Here is a 16,025-nt window from a genome sequence, read left to right as displayed (position 1 = left end):
TTCAGATTGTGAGGAATTAGTCCTTTTAAAAGGTTATTTAGCTGTCCTGTCATTGTTCTGACTTTTGAGCATGGACATTACAGTAAGCTTGATTTAATATCGAGTGCGTTTACCCTCTAGCCGTTCTCTTTACTGTTAATTCACTCTCTATTGAAGCTTTCTCTCCCCAGCCCAGGCCTCAGGATTTCAGTAAGGATAAATTCAATGCATAATGATATGAGCAATATCTCAGAGTGCATTGGGTGCATTCTGCCCTCAGCAGAAAACTATCAGCCATGTGATGAAAAGTGTAAAGAATTTATCAGTGAGTTTATTTCTGCCACAGAGAATATATCCTAAAGCATTTGTATTTGTTGTATGTTATTTAAAACTACCGTCACAGTGATTATTCTAGACATCAGTGAAATTAAATTAACTTTAATCTCAAATGAACTTTAAATAGGCTTCTCATATGTTACTCTTGAGAAAAAGCCTCACAGGTCTCCTGTATAGTTTCAGAAAAGATCTCAAGAATGTCTCAAACTGGGATCTGATTTGCCAAGATACCTGGAGTATGCAGTCTGAAGTCTGAAATCTCAATATGACCACAAACATCTTTCATCAAATTCTTCCTAAACAAATAACCTGCATGCCAACAGTTGTCCCATTTGCTTGTATGTTTATATATTACAGTGCATGGATTTGCTTCTCTCAGGGACATGTAGAGAGTTTCTCAGAGGCAATATATAGGCTATTTTGCGTCACCATACAGCCTGCATTTCATACAACAGGCCTGTTGATGACACTTGGACTTATTTAAACCAATATGAAACGGTAAATCAATATGCAGTCCTTAAATAAGAGTAAATTTAACCCTTCTTACCATTAAAACCAGTGCTTTCAAGTCAATACATGTCCGATTTTTAAGCGACACAATTCAATATTACAATAAAACATACCGCAGATCAAGATCCCTACACAAATGCAAATTCTTCTGTTCATTTGGACTGTAAAGAATGATAATCATATTTTTATTCTTTTAGCTATTTCTGCTTTCTTAAAAAACTGTAAACAGACATTGGCTATGTAGTTTACTGGAAAATTACTCCACTTTATTTTGTCTAAGGAAATTTGAGCTTGTTGTTCCACATCATGAATGGTTGGTGTATTAAACATGAAAATTAAATTATATATTATTTTTAACCCTCGCTGTTACATGCAGCTGAAGCAGAGGCAAAAGCAGGATCCACGTGCAGCAGTGTTTTATTTAAATAAACTCAAAACTAAACAGACTTGGTAACCAGACTCAGGAACAGGACAGCGTGCATACAGCATTACAACAATACAAGAACTCACAAAGACTGGACTGAAACACAGGGCTAAATACAGGGGCAAACGATCTAAACAGGATAACAAGGGGGCGTGGTTAACGGGAAACACCTGGGAAGACTTAAACAATCAACCAATGACACAACAGACAGGGGAACACAAGGCAAGATCACATGACTAGAACAGGGGATCACATGACAGACAAGAACCAGGGACAAGAAACAAAACCCAAACCGTGACACTCGCGTGTCGGCTAAAAATGACAGAAAGTTACATTATTTCAATGAAATGATTGTAGTATATTATAGTTTGATAATGCATTTTTATTTAATATTTAGTATTTTTAGGGGATTTTATGGTTCTAAAATATATTTATGTAGTCGTTATAATCCAGTTATGAACTTTTTGAGCATATGCCTGAAAATGAAATTTACAACTTAAACTGTCATAAATCTTGAATGTTTTGGAGCACAGACTTCAGTTTGGTCTTTTTTTAAAGACGACACGTGACAGATTATTGCTGAAGTGAAAAAAGTTAACTTGAAAATGGAAGAATTTTACATTTATTGTTATGAAAAAGCACAAAAATAACATTTTCAATTTTTATATGAAATACATGTTTTCTAAAACTGAGAAACTCATAAATCTAAACAAGCTGTTTTCCAAATTTGAGGTTGATATCTAAAAAAATGAATTTGTGCGCAGTACCAAACGCTTCCAATAGATGAAATTCGTCTTTCATTCATTTCCAATGCGGTAATTTTGACTGCGAACAACACAAGTCTGACTACTTTTTTTAGGACAATTTAACCTTTTCAAATAATGTCCATGATTTTCACACAGCAAGTGCCAAATCCTTTACCAAGTTTTGTACCATTCCACTTAAGTAAAAAAAAAAAATTCTGTCAAAAACAACCATCCCATTTATTCTCGCATTCCAAATCAACATATTTTTGTATTCGATTACATTGATGTATCGTTCCAGCCCTAATTTATAATTTAGCTTTCTACATTTTTTAAATGGCTCAAGGCTGATCTGCAATGACTGAAACAAAGCCAGTCAAGTGTTAGGAATTGGCACTGAGTCACACCATTGGGAAATATAAGGGTGGAGTTGACATTTATTTTTCACTACATTTTAAACTGGGGTTGAGAGAGAGTTTTACCGTAAAATTGATGCCCTTTACCTTGAAATATGCTGAAAGATCATTAATGTACCAATGGATATAGTACCTGTAAGCCTTTCCACCTGAGCTGAACTGTTGCGAAGTCAATATAGTGTCTAAATTGAATGTTGGGAAGGAACTTTGGATCCCTAGTTGGACTGAGATTAAATTTCTTAGCAGGATATAAAGCTGACACTGAAATAATGAGCTTTTCTTCCTCTTTGGCATGTCTCAGTTGATTCAGACCTTGGTAATAATGGTTTTAGATGAAGCAGGATGGGAAAGACGGCCTGATTTTCAGGCGTTGGAGTTTCACTTGAAGTTTTAGGGCAGCATATAATGAGGGACCAGGTGCTGGAAATTTTCCTGGACAGACAACAGAGGAAGACACACACACACACACACACACACACACACACACACACACACACACACACACACACACACACACACACACACACACACACACACACACACACACACACACACACACACACACACACACACACACACACTTCTCAGCTTGACTCACTGTTACTGTGAAACCTGCTATTTTAGTTCTCACACGCTTTTTTCGTTTCTCAGAATCTGACAGAAGTGTAAGCTTTTGAAGTGTCTTGTGTGTACATTCGAGGCTCTCTGTGTGTACCCGTGCGCTGGTGTGTTAGCCGGGCTCTCCGGAGATGTTGTTATGACCATAGAGAAGGCTTAGAATCCATTCTAATTGCTCACTAATCCCAGCACCAGCCTGTGGAAGAAGGAAGAAGAGAAAATCATTACTGCTGTTGACATGTGATAAACGACCTCAGAGTAGTAGAAAGTCTGCACAAACCCTCTCATGCCTTTATAGGCAACTTAGGGCAACTTAGGGGGGGAAAAAAAACATAAAAAGAGGCCAAGAAAGGGTTCAACAAAAGCTTAAGTGAGAGTTAGAAAGTAGGCAGCTGTAAATGTGAGAAAGCATAGGACTTGTAAATATGTAATTGAACGAAAATGTGGATATTAAGCAAGCTCAGTAAAACAAACCACAATACCTCATTCACATGTAAATTTGATCATGAATAAAACATACAAGTAGACAAAAACAGTTATGCAATGATCAAAAGTTTCTTTATGACGCACTCCATGATTCACATTCATACTGAAGCAGTTCATCTTTAACTAGGACAGCATCTCAGCATCTCTTTCTAGGGTAATAATGTTGTTTTATAAAGGCTTCGGAATTATAGGTTCAGTTATGTCAGCTCTGGGATTTCCATAATGGTTATTGATCACCATTGACGGTTATTTTGAGTGAAACGACATTAAATAGCTCATTAGAGAATATTGATGAAATGCTTAAGTACGTTCACAGCTCTTATTCTTACCGGCTTTTCCGAAAGTGTCAACAGAAAATCGCTCACAAACAAACTTACAGCATGATGTAGAACGTCGGCGATGTGATACAACGGCCAGTGGCAGATTTTTAAGATTCTTGTGCTGGAATGTGTTTGTGTTTGATGTAAACAGCAGTTCCATTAAAATGGTTCCATTGAAAGGATTTCTTTGAAGGAAGCATTCAATCACCTGTGAGTTCTCCTTCATGCTCGATGAAAACTATTTTACTGGCTTTTTCCATATTTCGCCACTGATGTTCTTAAATGCATCTTAAACTTTCTGTGTCTGTCTGTTATCTGATATTTCACAATAAAAAACAATTCAATACCAATACTGATTATTTTAAAGGGATAGTTCACCCAAAAAATGTAATTCTGTCATTAATTAAATCACGCACCTTCATGTCTTTCCAAACTGGAAACTATCGTTCATCTTCTGAACACAAATGAAGACCTTTTTGATGAAATCGGAGAGCTTTCTATCCCTCCATTGACAGCTACGCAACTACAACTTTGATGCTTAAAAAACTAATCCATATGAATTGAGTGGTTTAGTCAACATTTTCCGAAGAGACTTGATATATGATGAACAGATGTAATTTAGGTTTTTATTCACATATAAACATTAATCAACTCACACATCAGTTGTGGTAAACGGACACAACATGCATGATTATATTATATATTATATTCTAAAGAATATAATAATAGTTGTTTTATTATATTGTGTTATTATATAATATATGTTGTGTTATTATATTATTTTTATTATATTGTGTTATTATAATAACAATAATAATAATAATAATAATAATAAAAGTGCATATTGGTTTTATTGTTGTTATTACAGGTTGCTTTGAAAATCTCTAACCATAAGTATGAGCAATAGCAGTAATGCTGGCCTTTAATAGGCACCACTAATGATAATTCATAACCATAATCTGTTTTTTTATTAACCTCAAATCCGATTTTAATTGCCATGATTTTGTAACTTTGCCACTAAGCGCCTTCTGTTCTATGTCAAAGTTCAAGAATGACCATTTCAGACAAGTAAATATGCTTAACCAAAGAGGAAACCTTTTTGTCACCGCAAATAACGTTTTCATATTCTTTTGAAGAAGCATTGAAAGTCCTTGTCAATCCGTTTGTGTCCGTCCCCCAGATTTTGCCCTGCTGTATTGATTTATCTTTCTGTTTTCATTCAAACTACTGTGGAAGCTGCGGCACAAAGCTCTATAAATCTCCTCCTGTGAATCCCCTTTGCAGATTTAACAAAGTGTTCAGCTATCGTTGATTTCAAACATATGCCACATCCCCTACTTTAATTCACACACCAATGTTTTGTTTTTCCCCGTCCCACAGTATCCAAGGCAAACCAAATCAGACAGACCCGAGCATGGGACCTAAACCTGGGGGTCCGCCAGGTACAGGGCCTGGTCCTGGAGCCCAGACGCAGCCTCAGGGCCCCGGTCAGGGTCAAGCTGCACGGAAGAACCTCCAGGTGGACGTGGGGAGCAGTAAAGGTGGTCACCCTGTCTCGCCCGGGGGCAGCGCTCCCTCCTCGCCCTATTCTTTGCCCCAGATCGCACCCATGCCCAGCAGCAAGCTGTGTCCGGTGTGCAAGAGTGCAGATCTGACGGGCACCACAGACGGCCAGCCAAACTGCAATAAATGCACACAGTGCCGCTCCATGGTGTGCAACCAATGTGGATTCAACCCCAACCCTCACCTCACTGAGGTAAGCAGCCCAATGCATGTTCACACATGTTTTATGTTGTATTTTTTTTTTTCTTCTGTATGGATGCATTTCATTATGAAAGGTTGTTTCTGTCACGGAATAAAAAAATAAAAAGGTTATTCTGACTATTTATCTCACAATTCTCAGAAATTTTCTCGGAATTGGGAATTGTGCTATAATTCGCAAGTTGCAATTACCTTTTTTTAATTCTGTGGCAGAAACAAGCTTCAATAAAATTGATCAAAAGTGACTGTAAAACATTTATAATGTTACAAAAGATTACTTTTTGAATAGTAGTTAACTTTGTATTTATTAAAGAATCCTGAAAAAATGTATCATGGTTTCCACAAAAATGTTAAGCAGCACAACTGTATTCAACACTGATAATGATCAGAAATGTTTCTGGAACAGCAAATCAACATATTAGAATGATTTCTGAAGGATCATGTGACGCTGAAGACAGTAATGATTCTGAAAATTCAGCTTTGATCACAGGAATAAATTTATTAAAATAGAAAACTGCTATTTCATAATTTTTCTTATGTTTAGTGTATTTTTGATCACATTAATGCAGCCTTGGTGAGCATGAGAGACTTCTTTTTAAAAGCATTAAAAATACTGACCCCACACTTCTGAAAGCTATATCATAAGTCCCCCAGGAGAACTATTTTAGACTAGTCTGAGCTTGAATACTCACCATCAGAAAGCAACTGTGTGATATAAGAAAAAAAGAGAACATTGCAGTCCAAATGATTATTTTCGATTAGAGTTTACTGTTAACGATAGATTTCTGGAGGAGAGAGAGAGATGTGTTAAACAAAAAGCTCTGGGTAATGAATCCTACGCTTGGTCTCAGCCTCCATCTGGCACGAACCCAGGAAACACACTGCACTCAACCTGGAACTGCTCAGAAGAGAGTCCTCTGGGGCGTATGGGAATGTGTGTGTGTGTTTGCTCCGCTTCTGCGTGTAGGATGCATTGGAAAGACAGAGCCAATGTTCAGAGATGCGTGTGTGGGAGAGCGAGAGGGCGCGAGGCTGAGCGTGTGAGGGTGAGATTGTTTCAGCATGTTTGAGGATGTTGCTTGAAGTTGCAAATGGCCGGTGGTGCTTTAAAATAGGCAATGGACAGGAGGACGGAGAGGAGGGGATGTTGACAGCTCATGGTCGCAGAAGGATCAGTGTGGAAGGGGCTTTAAAGTGATTTTTCAGGCGTCTGCTCACTTGGCTCTAAACTCCAGCAAAGCCATCAAGAGGTGAAATGCAAAACAGTCCCCTAGTCAGTAGCCGAGGGAAATTTTAGAAATGTTGAAGAATAGTTCAGACATAGACTCACATGTTACAATAAACTCTGTCATATGTGAATGTTCTCTATAGAAAGCTAAAAGTTTGTGTTTATATAACACACACACACACACACACACACACACACACACACACACACACACACACACACACACACACACACACACACACACACACACACACACACACACACACACACACACACACACACACTTATTTTTGGAATATTACCTATTAAATTGCCTCTCCTACCTGGCAGATTTCACTAAAATAACTGTCCTGAAATCACACATTTGTTTCCATGACAGCTCTCGGCTCTTTACATGGCAAGAAAAGGATGTGAATGCAGCCTATGCGCATTAGCCAATCAGAAAAGTGCCTCTCTGTTTGTAATTTTGCATGCTAGGGTTGGCTGATATGTCTTTGAAGGTGGGTGTTTGGAGAAAGATTGTGTGGTTGAAGGGATGGTCCATCAAGATGCCTAACATACACTACCATTCAAAAGGATGCGGTCTCTTATGCTCACCAGGGCTGCATTTATTTGTTTCGAAATAAAGTAATATTGTGAAATATTATTACAATTTAAAATAACTATTTTGTATTTGAACATATTTTAAAATGCTATTTGTTTCTGTGATCAAAGCTGAATTTTCAGCATCATTACTCCAGTCTTCAGTGTCACATGATCCTACAGAAATCATTCTATTTGGTCCTCAAGAAACATTTCTTATTATTATCCATGTTAAAAACAGTTATGCTGCTTATTATTTTTGTGGAAAACATGATGCTTTTTTTCAGGATCCTGTGATGAATAGAATGTTAAAAAGCAGCATTTATTTGAAATAGAATTTTTTTGTAACAATGTCACTGTTTTCACTGTTGATCAATTTGAGTCATTTTCTGAATAAATGTATTCATTTCTTTAAAAAGAAATGTACAGACCCTAAACTTTTAAAAGGTAGTGTAGGTCGTGGAAAGTGTGGGATGTGGAAAATTGTGACTTGACTTATGCTATAAGTGGACTTCAGGGATTTAAATAAATTAAATGTAAAATATGGCATTTAATAAATGAAAATTGTGAAAGTTTTTCTTAAAGCTAAAATGTTTCTACTAAATGATACATAATAATAACATTCAGGCAATGCATTATAATCAGGCAATTGATATATCTGTATCATGTTTCAGCTTTTGACTATCATATCGCCCCATTTTTCACAGAAGGCTTCATTAGAAATTCAATTGGGGAATCTTTTGGGCCCTGCTGTGCTCCATAAAGACAGGATTGAATGAATTGGGCCCCAGTGAAACAGTGGACACTACAAAGCGGTTCTGAGACTGTCTTGATTTATATTGATGTTACAGCACATACAGCACTAACTCAGCGTTTTTACAGTAACAGCCCTGCTGTCAGTTCAGCTACATGTGACAAAATGATGGGAAATATGTCATCTGGCGTGTAATTTCAGGGTTCAAGCGCTGTAAGAGCAGATGTTTTGTGAGCATATGGTTTGAATTAGAGATCTCTGCAAAATAGAAATGCAGCAATATTGGGCTGTATTCAAATTAGTTTGAATTATAATTTGCATGCATCAAGCATGAACCAAGCATTAGCATACATTTCAGTGAAACGGATACATCGTGATACTCGAAATCAGTTGTATGTAGAGTAGGGGTGGGCGATATACTGGTAGAAGCAACAAACTGGCTTTTCCGATCACTTTGCTTTCAAAGTGAAAAAGAGGAAGAACTTGTTACGAATAAGGTGGATTCTATGTGATGTGGAATTGACACTCCTGTCCTGTCAGTTCTTTGGCAAAACAAACATGCTATTAAATCAGCTGTATAGCCATATGGCAAACATCTAGACAGAAGAGTTCAGACTGAGGAAATGATCTCAGAAATTATTAAAGGATTAATAGCGCATTTATCTAGTTATTGTGACCCAAATGTCACCAGTATGTCATGGCAGGCTACATCCAAAATGTGAAATAGGGGATAAAAATGGGTTATATTAACAAGATAATTACAAAAAGTATTTTTGGTAAGAATTTACATTTTAAATATATATAGTTGTTTTGTTTCTGTTTTTGAAAGTGCTCTTATGCACACACAGACTGCATTTATCTGATTAAAATATTGTGAAATATTTTTTACAATTTCTTTTTTCTATGTTAATAAATTTAAATATGTAATTTATTTCTGTAAAGCAAAGCTGAATTTTCTCCAGTCTTTAGTGTCTTAAGAAATCCTTCTAATATGCTGATTTGGTGCTCAAGAAATATATATATTAAAAATCCTACAAGACACCAAACTCTTCCAGGAAAATGTGCATATATTGTAATAAATCATTATTGACAAAACTTCTAAAAAGTGAGAGGAATGTTGGTAAAGACAGGCAACTTCATTTAACACATGGATAATATCAATTAAAAATAGCGCAATATTGATAATTTTACCCAATATGGTAATAATGTTCAAAATTGGCTTTCTAAGATTATCAGCATTTCAACATCAATCTCTATTGAATGTTAGAAATCAATTGTACGCTGAGTTTCCTCTGCACTTCACATGCCGTTTGTATGGTGCATATATAGAGCGTTATTAATTGATGACTTCAGTTAGGATGCTGCTTAGAAGGAAGGATGCTGCCTACTCTATGTAGGAAATATCGAGTTCTTACTATATTTTGTGTTTGTCAGAATGTTCCGTTTGTGATGTTTTGTCCCAGGTGTTGCACTAGTGAAGTGTAAAGATATCATGTTTAAGTTGAACTCTAAATGTCTCTTGGTGAACAAAGCAGAGAGAACATGAGACAAGAAGCAAGAACAGCTGGTGAAGAGGAAAAAGAGGGGTGATCTGATCACTATGCAACAGACACCCTGAGAGAGAGAGAGAGAGAGAGATAGAGAGAGAGAGAGAGAGAGAGGGGCATGACATGATGATGACAACACTGAGTGGGATGCGGGAACCAGGGATATACGGACAGAGAAATAGCAGGTTGGGGAAGGGGGATGGAATGATAGAAGGAAAGAGAAAGTGGCGCTGACACACTCCAGTAGTCACCCACCAGCATACAGGAGGCGTTCCCACTCTGCCATTGGCTGATCCTCTATTTATAGATCCTGCTGTGTCTCTACAATGATGCCAAAGAAAACGTGTGAAGGATCAGAGGCGATAATGGGACGGAGAGAGCAATGATGGTGTAGAAATGCAGAAAACGAGAGGGTAAAAATTGATCAGGCAGCATGGAATCAATATTGAGAATTTTTTTTATTGCAGTATTTATTATAAATGATTTATCTGTGCACATATTTAAAAAAAAAAAAAAACTATTCCCTCGTAATCTTTAATCAAAATAAATTCCCCTCCCTTGCAGTGACATCTCATCTCTTCTCTGATGATGTGTTTACTAGCGCGAGGGCGGGGCAACCTGCCACTCACATGAGATCCACCAATAGTAAACCACAACCATTCAATCAATTCCCCATGGACTAAATCAAGTCCCACCCTACATTTTTCTTGTTTGAGAAGCCATTTCACCTGTGTATACATCACAATAGGGAAGAAAAGACTATCACAACGTCCATTTCATGCCGACTTTAAATAAGCTAAAAATAATTGTGCCTGTTTGGCTTATAAACACTGTTCCCTCTGAAAGCTCTGGGGTAATGATGGTAGAATATGAACATCATGAATTATTCTCACTCCCAGAGTTCTTCGGAAGTACGTGAGGAAATCTGTGACTTAACGGAAACGTGAAAGTTAATAGATCGGTTTTGCATGCTGGCTCTGAATGTCTACTGTCTTGTGATTTTCACGCTATCTAGTGGATCTGTCATGAGATTGACAGCGGAAACTCAGTGTAGGGCCATCTGGGCTACAACACACACATCGCAGCACAAACACAAAGAATACATGCACACACACACACACACACACTGCCACAACCCTAGAGATTTCATGCTATTTTTCCACCATTACACAAATGTGCCCATGCAGGCAGCATTTGTGTGTTATTTGCTTACCATATGTAATGCTAAATATACAGACCGTATGCCGTATAGTGCATGAATGATGTCTATATAATTTTCTGACATTGTTATATTAGCAATTTAGAGGTCAGATTTACTAACAGCTTGTGCCAGCCCAAAACCTCTTTTGGCGTTAAAAACTACTGTCAGGACTTTCTAAAGTGAAAAATTAGTGCTGAAAAGGCATGGACAGTGTCATTTTTGCGGCTGACCTTATTGCATATGCATTTACCATCAGACGCAAAATTTATGGAAGGCGAATATTTGAATGAATCATGCAAGGTTATTTACTAAGGTTTGCGCCATTATTTACCACACAAAAAAGCAAGTCTTAAAGGGTTAGTTCACCCAAAAATGAAAATTATGTCATTAATGACTCACCCTCATGTCGTTCCAAGCCCGTAAGACCTCCGTTCATCTTCGGAACACAGTTTAAGATATTTTAGATTCAGTCCGACTCCGAGAGCTTTTTGTCCCTCCATTAAAAATCTATGTACGGTATACTGTCCTTATCCAGAAAGGCAATAAAGACATCATCAAAGTAGTCCATGTGACCTCAGTGGGTTAGTTAGAATTTTTTGAAGCATCGGAAAAACATTTTGTTCCAAAAATAACAAAAACGACGACTTTATTCAGCATTGTATTGTCTTCCGGTTCTGTTGTCAATCCGCGTTCATGACTCTAGCAGTGAGTTTTGCATGAGCAGTTGGGTACTTTGTTCAGTTGGGGTATTTTTGATACTGTTTGAGAAATATACAATGTTTTTTTTTTTTTTTTTGTGCGAGCAGGATGAGTTAAAGGTGCAGTAACCAATTAAAAAAAACAGTTGAAAGTAGATCGGGCATAGCACCACATCACACTTGTAGCCAATCAGAAATAGGGGGCGTTTCCACTCATGATGGTGTAAGAGAGAGAGTGAGCAAGATTTGAAGAAAGACTAGAAAGAGAGATGACCAACAGACACAATGAAAGAGAAAAGGTCAGAGGAATATCCCTGGAAAAAGAAGGGTTCTGATCAGGCAAGATCTTTAGGATCCACGTTAATATTAGAAAAGCTGTAGAGACGCCTAGGTTGCGTTGTTTTTGCTCCATACATGAGTAACACTGATTTTACAGTTTTACAGCACCAAGATGTGCTGTTGTTATAATATTAGCTCTAGTAACTGGACAGTTGTCATCGTTTGTCTGGAGCTGATGGGCTGCTGGTGACTAATAACCAACTCTTGCTTGTTAATACTCTTGTGTATGTTAATTTTTTGTTCTTCCTTGTCGTTTGTTCATCATCTTCGCTTTATTTTCCGCTAAGCGTTATTTTGCTTCACCTCAGCTATGATAAAGAGACATCCCATCCTGTCGATTTCAAATGTCAACAGAGTTTCTCAGAAATCGCTTACTGTACCTTTAAGAGCTTTGTGCATAAATTTATACCATAAGTGTCATTCACACAAATTCACTTAAAGTAACTAAATGTGTTAACGTGTTATCTGCAGACATATGATAAGATAAATCTTGGTTGAATATTTGAATCACCTGTGACTATCCTTTATTTCCCCTTTTAGCACAGTCATATCAAACAGCACATGGTAAAACTGGATCAGAAGGGCTTGAGTTGATATTGAACTGATGTGTGAAATGGCTGCCGGTCTCTGAGGGCTGAGTAAGAATGCATCGCTCACCACGCAAACATGATTAATCAAACAATAGAGTACTGTGCTTTTCTTCTAAATGGCACAGTGTCTCGCTGCCTCTCCAAGACAATAGAATCTGCCATGCGTTAAAGAGACTGACGCACCACTTTTGGCGCTAATAAACAAAATATGCATTCATGTGCAAACTGTGTTGTAATAGAAATTGTTTCTGAGAAACAGGATGTTTTCTCCAATAAATTATATGATTCTGTGAGTTAAATAATAGGAAAACTCTATGTTTTGCATAGCGCAGATGTCTTTGCTAACGTTCTGATTACCTGAGATCATGATAGGGGTGGCTAGCCAACTGTTTTGTGTTAGCTTTGCTAACAGTTAACTATGGTTTGTTTTATTATTATTAAGTCTTATTAACTCGAAATATCAAACAGAAGTATGTGTTAGCTACCAAACCATCTGTAACTTTTAACGCTGCTGCTTGTTAAACTGGTAAAAATGGACAAGCAATGGACAGGCAAAATTAGAAAGTAAAGAAATTATAAATCAGTTTGGTCACATCTGAATCTAAATGAACTTGAAATTACTTGAAATCTGTGAGTGAGAATGAGCCAGCTTTTACTGAATAAATTAATGTTGCACCTGCCGCCATCAGTACATTTGGATTTTGTTTACAGAGAATTTGAAGAACTATGATCAAGTTTAAAAACTTTTATTATAATTATTATTATTATTATTATATTATCATCAACCTACTGAATGTATTATATGGAAGCAATGTAAACAATCCATACATTATTTTGTTTAAATAATTATCTAACATAAATTATTTAATAACAATAACAATAATAATAATAATAATGTTAATAATATTAATAATAACAATAATAATTTATTATTATTATTATTATAACCAAACTACTTATTGTATTATACAATTTATACAATACGTTTATTATTATTACTATTATTATTGATTATTATGAAACTACTGATTTTATTACATTGAAACGATGTTAAAAAAATGCTTTTGCTTTGACTACATAGTATACTGTATACTGTATGTTCCTAACATTGGAGCTGTCATAATATTTAATGTTTCCAACTTACAATTACGCATCCAACCAAGCTGTAAAAACCTTACAGCCACAAACTCATAATTATGGTGATTCTGACATGACGTGAGTGCAGCTATAGCTTAGCATTTTGATTTCCTCATTAATGGAGTGCAGTTTTCTCATTACTTTGTTATTGTGATCATTATTACTCACAGAAACATGTCACATTCATTACAGAAAACTGATGTAGTTTTTAATCATCTTTAAACACCTAAATTATAAGCTACCCATCAAGTGTACACTGTGGTACTCTGCAAAAAAAGAGTTCTGTACCTTTAAATCTCCTCACCAGCACATTTCCATTAATCAGCTTTATTTGTGCTTTATATGCTCCGATAAGCTGTCAGTTTGGTCTAATGCACGCAGAGAAGAATTAGTTTATGAATCTGGTGCCCGTGGAGACTGGAGTGAAGCTGTGTTGTGTTCTTGTGTGGTGTTTATAGAGATATTCAAAGTATTTGGGGGCCCTCAGAATGCTCTTTTGATGTGTCTCGCCCCAGTTTCGGCTCAGCACTTTGCTACTGTGGATTGTTGTTAGGAAACTGCAGCATTCAGTCTGTCTCTCAACCACTTTAGTCTGGAAACAGGCAGCGGTTCGCCTCCTCGATCTGTCTCTCTGCTCTTATGCCACAGACTGTCTGCACAGCTGATGTGTCTCTTTTTGTCTACAAGACTCTTTGATTGTGACTCCATCTGTTTGTCTGTTTGCCTTTCACCTGTTCTCAATATCCATATCATTTTGTCCTCTAGTTCTGTCTGTCTCACCAGCTGCGTTCGGTTCTGGGTTTAAATCAAGAAAACATTCTTTTTCAAAACTCAGTATATACTAAGTCTGAAAAGGCAGTATCCTCACAACTAAGTTACTTTTTTAGAAGAAATGGTATCTGCAAGGATTTCCAGTCAGGATTTAGACCGTACCATAGTACTGAGACAGCTCTCATTAGAGTCACAAATGATTTGCTCTTATCATCCGATCGTGGTTGTGTTACTCAATCTTAGTGCTGCATTTGATACTATTGACCTCAACATTATTTTAAATAAACTCGAAAATTATGTTGGCATTAGTGGAATTGCATCAGCATGGTTTAAATCATACTTATCTGACCGTTATCAGTTTGTAGCAGTAAATGAAGAGATGTCTTATCAATCACAAGTTCAGTATGGAGTACCACAAGACTCAGTACTAGGACCATTGCTGTTCACTCTGTACTTGCTACCCTTGGGAGATATCATTAGGAAGCATGGCATTATTTGTCACTGTTATGCTGATGATACTCTGCTCTATATTTTTTCACACCCTGACGATAAACTACAGCTGGTCCAAAACACAGCAGCTAGAGTTCTTACTAGAACCAGGAAGTACGATTATATTAGCCGGTTCTATCAACACTGTATTAGCTCCCTATTAAACATCGTATACTTTTTAAAATATTGCTGATTACTTACAAAGCACTAAATGGTTTAGCTCCTCAGTACTTGAGCGAGCTCTTATCGCATTATAGTCCTTCACATGTATTGCGACCTCAAAATTAGCAGTTAATAATATCTACAATATCAAAATCAACTGCTGGCGGTAGATCCTTTTCCTATTTAGCATCAAAACTCTGAAACAGTCTTCCTAACATTGCCCGGGAAGCAGACACACTCTGTCAGTTCAAATCTAGAATAAAAACACATCTCTTTGACCTAGCATGCACATTATAAACTTCTATAATTCAATGTTAGGCTGCATAGATTAGGTCAGCCGGAACCGGGAACACTTCCCATAAATCGTGATGGACTCGTTACATCATAAGAAGAATGGCGTCCATGCTTATATTAGTCTCTCTGTTTATCACAAGGTTTACCTCAGTCCGGTAGATCCAGGCCGTATCCAGATCTGATGAAGGACCTGCGCCTGGACATGACGACAACGCAGTCGTGAAGTGTCAACTAGTCTCTCCCCTGTGAAGGCCCCCTTCTCTTTCCCTTTACCTCTGTACAGATAAAACTTTATCAAAATAGTTTCGGTTCACATGGCTACTCGGAAGAGCTAAATAATTCTGGGAATGAGTGGGCTGGAGCGCTTTAAAGGTTTTCTGTTAGAACAGTGTCGTGTAAACGGCCCCTAAGTTAATAAGTAATGATCTTTGCAATGGAAGTGAATCAATCAAAACTAACTTTAGCTGGACAATAACTTTATTCCAGAGCTGCTGTAAAGCCAAAACAATCTATGTTACTTTAATTTCCTATTATCACTGTAAAGCTGCTTTGAAACAGTCCATATTGTTAAAAGTGCTATATAAATGAAGGTGACTTGACTTGACTAAGGACAGCATGCACAGATAAAACGGCTTTCCTG

General features: G+C 37.1%; 1 protein-coding gene across 4 annotated transcripts in view; it reads left to right on the top strand.

Moving 5' to 3' along the window:
* bsnb (bassoon (presynaptic cytomatrix protein) b) overlaps positions 1-16,025 on the top strand; it is a 103,090-nt gene that overhangs the window by 17,463 nt on the left and 69,602 nt on the right. For all 4 annotated transcript variants that reach the window (XM_077203987.1, XM_077203989.1, XM_077203988.1 and 1 more), the window contains exon 2: positions 5,213-5,588. In XM_077203987.1, coding sequence (XP_077060102.1) covers positions 5,213-5,588 — 376 coding nt within the window. The remainder of the gene's footprint in view (positions 1-5,212; positions 5,589-16,025) is intronic.

The sequence above is a fragment of the Siphateles boraxobius genome, unplaced genomic scaffold (assembly GCF_051911475.1).
Source record: "Siphateles boraxobius isolate OS27281-9 unplaced genomic scaffold, OSU_SipBor_1 5, whole genome shotgun sequence".
NCBI classification, from domain to species: domain Eukaryota; kingdom Metazoa; phylum Chordata; class Actinopteri; order Cypriniformes; family Leuciscidae; genus Siphateles; species Siphateles boraxobius.
This window is presented reverse-complemented; position numbering and strand designations above follow the sequence as displayed.